The 8,082-nt window shown below is 34.1% G+C and overlaps 2 protein-coding genes across 2 annotated transcripts; both read right to left on the reverse strand.

Moving 5' to 3' along the window:
- Positions 1-500: 500 nt before the first annotated feature.
- On the reverse strand, positions 501-2,888 carry LOC120086588 (chaperone protein DnaJ-like). Its single transcript, XM_039043314.1, has 5 exons — positions 2,640-2,888; positions 2,454-2,541; positions 1,074-1,147; positions 929-985; positions 501-842 (listed from the first exon to the last, which is right to left on the reverse strand). The coding sequence occupies exons 1-5, from the start codon at positions 2,733-2,735 to the stop codon at positions 648-650; spliced, it is 510 nt and encodes a 169-aa protein (XP_038899242.1). The 5' UTR covers positions 2,736-2,888; the 3' UTR covers positions 501-647.
- Positions 2,889-3,781: 893 nt separating this feature from the next.
- On the reverse strand, positions 3,782-8,082 carry LOC120084410 (nicotinamide adenine dinucleotide transporter 1, chloroplastic). Its single transcript, XM_039040182.1, has 9 exons — positions 7,592-8,082; positions 7,293-7,376; positions 6,974-7,080; positions 6,678-6,726; positions 6,470-6,579; positions 5,050-5,144; positions 4,853-4,941; positions 4,675-4,769; positions 3,782-4,349 (listed from the first exon to the last, which is right to left on the reverse strand). Exons 1-9 carry the CDS (start codon positions 7,659-7,661, stop codon positions 4,113-4,115), a joined length of 936 nt encoding a protein of 311 aa, XP_038896110.1. The 5' UTR covers positions 7,662-8,082; the 3' UTR covers positions 3,782-4,112.

Consider the following 8,082-nt stretch of genomic DNA (forward strand, 5'->3'; position numbering starts at 1 on the left):
TTTTAGCTAAACCAACTTTGCATACTTAACCAAAAAAAAAAAGTCAAAAAATATGTTTCTTCTAAAATAACAATTTAGTTCTCCAATTTTAATATGTAACAATTTGGTATAGTTATTTTACAATTTGTAACCATTTAATTCATACCATAAAAAATCTCATAATAATGTCAATCTTTCTTATCTAACAAAATAGGAAATTTTGTTAAATCTAACTATATCTTTTACAATAAAACTAAGATCATGTCTACATCAATTAAAAAATAGTCTAATGTAAAAAGTGGCCCTAGTTGATTATTTTTGTTGTTGTTTACTTGTTTTCCGTAATCATAATGAGATGTGGGATCCACCTTAATATTTGTAATCAAATCGTGTAATTTGATAAAAGTATTCAATCTAATTGTGTGGGATCCACTATCTCTCCCGTTACCATTACTATTACCATTATCATCAAGCGATAACGGTAAAATGTGACAGATTCATAATTTTAGATAAACGCGATCAAAAGAATCCAATTGAATTTATAAGTCATGCCTATTAAAATCTCATTTCTATTACACCAATTTTTATTATGGTTTGATAAACGTAACCTAAATTCTTATCAAACTGAAAATACATACTAAATTCTCACAACTAAATTCTAAATTAATTTAGGGACTAAAACGTGTTTCAAATCTCAGAAAAAAAACAAATCGACTTCTTTTTGTAGCATTAAGAGGAGGTGGTGGAGGAGGAGAACCCCAGTCGAGCCCTAATTCTTCAACCTGTTCATCGGCTCCCATCATCGCCATTAATGATCCTTTTAGATCCTCCAAACTGTTCTTCCTCTTCTTCTTCTTCTTCCCCTGTCAATTCAATACGATTCAATGCAAAATCGAAATTGAGATCGCAGAATCCAAACGAATATGAATTCATTGATCTTTTTCTTTACCTGCTCTGTGGCGCTCTTCATCAACGATACCATTTCGATCATGAAATCGCAGAATCCCTGTTCATCTAAACAAATAATCACAGATCTGCTTTAGAGATTATTGGACGCGAAAAAAAAAATAAAGTTCTGAAACAGAGTGGCTTACTTCGTCATCCTCGTCGGTCAGAAATGAAATCAAGCCGGCGTCGTATATGCTTCTTTTTCCCTTGTTTGATAGAACTGGAAGAACAATGCAAAGCGTAAACATAGATTTTTCTGTTATTATGGATCATAAAATTATCTTAATTAATATAAAACAACTAAATTCGTTTTCGTTATTCCATCATAATTAAAATTAATTGGAGAAACCACATCATCATTATTTTAAATTAATTCATTGAAACTTAACACCATGAACCAAAAGCTATCATTGGTTATGCACCGTATAAAAATAAAATACCAAATTCCCATTAACAAATAAAAACTAAACTCAAAAGTAAAATTATAAAATTTTAAAATAGAGGAGTCTAATAAAAATTAAACTCTAAAACTTAAAAATAAAAATCGATGTATTTTAAAAATATGAACTAAATAAAAGCTATCCTTAAAACTTAAAAAACTAAAAAAGTAATAAGTTGGTATATCTTAAATTGTAGTCGTCTCTATGCATTCTTTTTAATCATCAAAGAAATATTATATTTTTTATAAAAAATAATTTTAAAAAATTAACAAGACAACTTACAATTAGGTATTTAGATTTAACCTTAAGGGAAAGTATTTTTAACACTATGAAGATATTTTTTCTCCAAATAAAATATGGGTGTAGCCATCTTAAAAAATATTAAATTTTCTTTTTGTGTAAAATAAGGAGAAGAATTGTTGCACTTAATCATTAGTTCTTCTCTCGATCATTTTATAATGTTAAAAACTTTATTAGACTTTTTAGGACATAATTCCTAAAATTTTAATGAATAAAATATAATAGCTATGTTAAATTACAAAGTTTTCTGAGATTCCATTGGGTAATTATTTTGTTTTTCGGTTTTTTTTTTAAATTAAGTTTACTTCTTCCAGTCTTAAAATGATTTACATTTTTATGGTTGAATTTTTAGCTAAATTTCAAAAACAAAAATAACTTTTCACATAAAAATTTTAATTTTCGAATTTTTACTTGATTTTTTAAATTAATAGTAAAATGTAGATAAGAAATGAAAATATTTGAAAATAGAAGTAGTATTTATAGACTTAATTTTTTAAAACAAAAATCTAAAACTTTTTATATCAACTTTTGGTATGGGTGATGATTCGTTGGCTGGCATCGATGGCTGATCAAACTGGCCGCCGATTTTTCGATTTTAATCGGTGGATGGTTGTTCTTTGGGAGGGTTTATGGAACCGAGTAAACAAAATCTGTGATTGAATTTTTAGCCAAAGTATTGGTCAATTAGTATATAGTAAGAGATTTGTGGTTTGAATTTTCAGTCCCAATTGTATAGAAAAAACAGAGAAGTTGAGGTATAAATGTTTGTTGAGGGGGGGTTTAGACCTGAATAAGCGTGTTGAATTTGCTGAAACCGGGCTTTAGATTCAGCGGCCATTTCTGGGTCTTTGATCCACCTATCGGGATGCCATTTCTACAAAGAATCAAAGAAATGAAAATGGAGTAATAAACACAGAGATTATTATTAATAATTATATTCCAAATGTTGAATCTGTGTAAAACCAAACGTACCATGGCTAGTTTACAGTAAGCTGCTCGGATTTCATCGGCAGAAGCTTGCTTACACAGGCCAAGAACAGAATAGTAACAACAACCACCACCGGACATTTTTGGCCGGGAAGAACAGAGGAAGGACAAAGAAATTGCATGGATGCGACGTGGGTTTAAAACAGAGGAAGAAGATGAACGAAGAAGGTTCCAGAGGGTTCCTTGTGAATGTGAACCAGGTGTTGGAATTGTGGTTGGAATTTGGTTTTCCAGTACTGCAAAAAGTAAATAAAGATTCAGTCTCTTTTTGTTCGGATTGGTTCTCTTTTTGCTTGGGATCATTGTGGCCACATAATTAGTGTAATTTTAGAAAAATATTTAGGTGTTTGGGTTGTACCTAATTTTGTATATTTTCCTTTAATATTTTAATTCTTTTTATATGTGGTGAGGGTGAGATACCTAAAGATGAGTGCATTTAAATAAACTATGACGAATCTGAACAATATGTAGTAGATAAATACATTCATTATCATTCTAAAGTTAGATGGTTTGGATCTGATCTATCCTCAACTCACTAGGGTTGAATTAAGAAAAACCATGACATGATATGATACACTAGTGAGGAAAATATAATATTAGTGTGGAGGTATAAGAAATTTAATTAAGGTCATGTTTACCCCTAACTAAAACGTAAAAGTAAAGAGTGGGCCCCAATTGATTATCTTTGTTGTTTGCATATAATCGTAATAAACTGTGGAATATGCTTTTGATCTGTTCAATCTAATTGCTTGAAAATTACGTAAGACCTACTACATTTACTTTTACCATTATAGACATTGTTAGTATAATAATATGATATAATATGATAACTATGAATCTATCACATTTATTGCTAGAGTCAAATATTAAGGAAAGAATGTAATAATAGCCAACAAAAACATAGCTCAACTGATATAGTGTTTGTTTTATCAAGCTCGAGGTTTGAGATTCGATTCCCCCATGTAAAAAATAAACGTGACAGATTTGTTATATAGCTATAACTTTCATAATTAAAATCTATACTGCTATTTGTTTGGTGATTTTGTTACTTGGTTTGAGGAAGGTGTTAATTTGGTTGCATATTCGAGCTTTACAAGATACCATAAAAACCTTTTTAGAGATGTGTGAAGCTCACAAAGATACCAAAACTACCATAAACTCAATTCAGAATGTCTCAAATCAAACAATTTCCAAAGACAAAGATGGTATATCTGATAGAAATAACTAGAAAAGAGTGTATCTAATTATTGTCATTTTCTTCGTCGTCGTCATGTTTTAAAGGGGAAAAAATGGCAAACTGCCTTTCACCAGAAGGGACACTGACATTGAAGCTTTACTGAGGCAAGAATGTGTTGAGTTGCTGCTACAAACTACTGGGGGGCCAATTAGTGTACCCAAAGAATAGTGAATAAGTCGAGTTGATTAGTTTCTGCAATGTTGCATGAACGTTACTCGTCTTCATAATGTATGCGGATGTGGATCAGGAGGAAATAAGTTGACAAGAAAACGATGAATCATTTCAAAGCTGGTAAATGTGATGACAGCAGCAGGCGTTGTCCTGAGAAGGTTGGTTGCACACCCTCGATAGAAACCGGGGAGACCATCCTGCTGAAATACTTTCTTTACGCAATCAGCTACACCAGAATAACGCTTCTCAGAGTGAAACCCCTGTTCCTGAAGCCTGGATCGTACAACCTGCAAGAGGAGTGCAATGACATGATTTTTTTCTGGACAAAGACAGTTGGATCGTGGATGTGCTGCGCGATTCAAACCCAGTTGAGTTTATCTCAATGAGACTGAAATTTTATGAATTACCAAATTCTAAGTAATGACCTACTTTTAGAATGTCAAGGTTTTTTATCTGAACAATGATCATAAGACAAAACAGAAATTTGAAAAATCTCTACTTCCTGATGTTTTCTCTTTCAAGACAAGGCTTAAATTCAGAAGACGGAATATACTCCAATATAGGATGATTCACAGCGTATCTAAAGGTAAAAAAGCAAATTAAAAATCGTACCTCGTGTGGATAGGTCAAGGTGGAAGCAAATATCTTGGAGACAGACGAGGCAACTGCAACATCACGTGCAGTGAGTTTGTCCGTTGTCGTATTGTCTGTGTTACCGAAACAAGTTAATGCTAGCTTTTTACTGAATGGATTTAGAGGGAAGACATCAAATGGGCTATCAAACAGTTACCTCTTCTAGCCAAATAACTTTTTATTTTTTCATATGTTGGAAACTGGATCGCAACGTGACTTACACCAGCCAAAGCAGGCACAAGACCGCTGTAGAACACAGTATTGAGTGTTAGACTTGAGCTAATCATCCTTATAATCCTCTTATCCATATAAAATACATAGATAAGAATAGCAACATAATAATAAAGAGCAAACCTGTACAATCCACGAATGCCTTCTTCAGAGGCTATTCTCCTCAAGGCAGACACTGTATTTCTGTATGGTAGCACACCAGATTTCATTCCCTGCGTCTGAAGAATAAAAGAGAAAAAGTTTAGACTACTCCAAGTCTATGGTCATAAGACTCATAACTGGATGAGTTAGTTTCTATCAAATGAACCCGATTCATCTAAAACAACCAATAAAAGCACAAACAGTAAATACTACTGTGTAAAAGTCATGGTAAATCTAGAGACATGAACAAGAAAGAATTTTATTTCAGAAAAAATATAAAAGTTGAGGAAAACTTTGAGTCAAACCAAACTCAAAGTAGAGAGTAACAAGGACACTCTCCAATCATAAAAAATCAGAGAACGGGGCAAACTCAAAACTGTTAAGATTTCTCACAAAACCAACAGCAATTTCACACTGTAATTCCCCTCAAGACATGATAATACAGAAATCACATTCCCTATGGTGGTAATCGATGCTCAAATAAAACTAATGCACCAGAAATATCCCTCAACCTACTAAAGAATATGTATATTGTAGTGTGCCTACTGATCCTTTGGTTTCTTTCTTGGTTATTTATATTTGTCTTTATTTTCAAGTACACGTCTATTGTACTAAATCTTAATGATTAATAAAGATCGTTTCCTTTTCAAAAAAAATATGTATATTGTAACATGTTAGGCATAATGAAAAAAATTGTAAAATCGGTGGGGGGGGGTTTTTTTTCTTGTTTGGATAGGGGGTGGGGGGACCAGTTAAAAGTTAAAACACATTTCAGTGTCCCCAATTTTGTGGTCCTTATACTTACACAAAACTCGTGAGCAATCTAACCATGTTACTAGATTTCTAGAAACATTAGGTTAGTATGTCTACATTTATGCCATATTTTAAGTCAAGCTAGCAGTCGGAGATTTTAATAATTTTGCCTGGCTAGGTGCAAACTGGGAAATCAACATCATTGATTAAACCAAAGAAGAAGGTTCCATGGCTATCAATCCACAAAGATGGATCCCATGCGACAATCCACAACTAGTTAGGCATTTACTAGATTGGTTCGGGAATACTCTTTTCAAGCCTTTGGATGTCTTTTGATTCTTCCAAATGGCAACAAACACTCCCTCATGCCACATGTTCAAGGGGCAAGGATTGGACTCTCCTGATTGGTTTCACTTTTTTTAGTATAACACCATCCCTTGATAGGAGATAGGCTTGGGGTAGGGAAATTTGCAAGATTTGAGTATGCTCACTTTCAGGATTTTTTGGGCTACGGGCCTAAGGCTTATTAAATGGATTTTTTTAACATATATAACAAGAAAGTTGGTGTAGAGGAGTTTGGATGAAAAAAACATGAGCTTTTACTCAAAAGAGAAAAGGAAAATTATGAAAATGAGCTTGAAATCCTTACCTGAAGCCTGGTCTTAACTACCCATAGAGGATTCGTTGCAATAGTTGTGGCAGCCCCAGCACCAGAAGCAGCCATCATATTAGCACCTATTGAAAGCTGATGATTTTCATCTGCACATATACCATGAGAATATCCATGAAAAAAGATACAAAAAGTCGTTAAATGGGGGGGGGGGGAACAGAAAAAAGAAGAGGATGATCAAACTGACCATCAGAGCCAAGAAAGGTTTTAAGCTGCCCATATATTGTGAAATAAACCTGCCACAGGCAAATATTGTGTCATTGAAAGAAAACTAACTACAATTATTCTTTAAGAAATGAAAACAAGCCAAATTATACACAATCAAAACACTGAGGTAAAGTTTGTTTCAAGGATTCAACGTCACAAGGAAGTTACACAAGCACAGTAAATAACATTGAGGTAGCTAATATTGCTTCACAACCAACTTTATGAGATTCGAGTGCACAAAGAGGAACCAGAATAGGAATTCAACAAGGGACTTACAGCCCAGTTAGGAAGTAATGCAAGCACAGTAGGTGCGAGACCTCTATACATTCCACGTAACCCCTCCTTATTAAAAATTTGTTGCAGACTACCAACTATAAGACTCCCTGAATACATAAAACAGAACAAAAGCCATCAGAAGAAAAACATCATAATTAATCAAAGCACTTCAATTGTAATACAAACCCTCCAACCAACCCACAATAGCTAAGACAATAATACAACTCACTTTCGCAATGTGAATAGATAGAGGCAAATAGAAGCAAAACAAAGTGTAGCCCAATTGCTGCATATCGGTAAACAAAAAGAAAAGGCATACCTTTACCAATGTTTGGTAGTCCATGAACCTGAAATCTAGTCTTGATAACATCCAAAGGACACACAAACGTCGCAGCAAGAACACCTGCAACAGAATTCCAGAATACATTTCAAAAACTTCTCAAGCCAATCGAGAAACAGAGATCAAATCCCTACCCACCACCCCTCTCTTCTCAATCATCCAAACAAACGCAAGAAACAGATATAAATCAGGAACAACTAAATCTTTCAGTTTGAAATCCCACAAATATACACTCAAAACAATCGACAACAAAGAGAAAGAGAAAGAGATGGAATTACCAGCAGCAGCACCAGCTCCAGCATTACAGAGAAGACCCCTCGGAGTAGGGGCATGAGAATCGGAAGCCATGGTATTGAATCAAATACCCAGAAGAAAAAACAATGAATTGAGCGCAAGAATCAGGAAAAGAAGAAGAACCCTCTTTCGAGAGGCAGTTCTCGGAAAACCAGAGTCGCATGGCCAGAACAAGGAGAAAGGAAATTGAAGCCGATTGATGCAGAGACTCTTGTATTTCTTAAGAAGAAGGAAAGAAATCGGAAACTGAGAAGAAATAGGAATGGATTGGGAAAAGGGGTAAGTTGAATCCTATACGAAACTGAGGGATATTCATATGTGGACCAGAAATTGCGAGGAAAAATAAATAAAAAGAAAAATAGAAAAGAGAGAAATTTATGGGCCCTTTGGTTTCTTCGTCCTCGTCGTCGTGGAGCCGGAAAAACCTCGCCCGGTCGTGGCCCGACGAGACGATTCGCCGCAAATGGATGCTGAA

The sequence above is a fragment of the Benincasa hispida genome, chromosome 9 (assembly GCF_009727055.1).
Source record: "Benincasa hispida cultivar B227 chromosome 9, ASM972705v1, whole genome shotgun sequence".
Taxonomy (NCBI): domain Eukaryota; kingdom Viridiplantae; phylum Streptophyta; class Magnoliopsida; order Cucurbitales; family Cucurbitaceae; genus Benincasa; species Benincasa hispida.

Excerpts from the sequence above, each read along its gene's own strand:
- LOC120086588 (XM_039043314.1), bottom strand. The coding sequence starts at position 2,735 with ATGTCCGGTGGTGGTTGTTGTTACTATTCTGTTCTTGGCCTGTGTAAG. Across the intron at positions 986-1,073 it reads TGACCGACGAGGATGACGAA|GGATTCTGCGATTTCATGAT; the intron begins GTAAGCCACTCT and ends TTAGATGAACAG. Across the intron at positions 843-928 it reads TGAAGAGCGCCACAGAGCAG|GGGAAGAAGAAGAAGAAGAG; the intron begins GTAAAGAAAAAG and ends TTGAATTGACAG.
- LOC120084410 (XM_039040182.1), bottom strand. The coding sequence starts at position 7,661 with ATGGCTTCCGATTCTCATGCCCCTACTCCGAGGGGTCTTCTCTGTAAT. Across the intron at positions 6,727-6,973 it reads CATTACTTCCTAACTGGGCT|GTTTATTTCACAATATATGG; the intron begins GTAAGTCCCTTG and ends TGCCTGTGGCAG. Across the intron at positions 4,770-4,852 it reads AAGTTATTTGGCTAGAAGAG|ACAATACGACAACGGACAAA; the intron begins GTAACTGTTTGA and ends TCGGTAACACAG.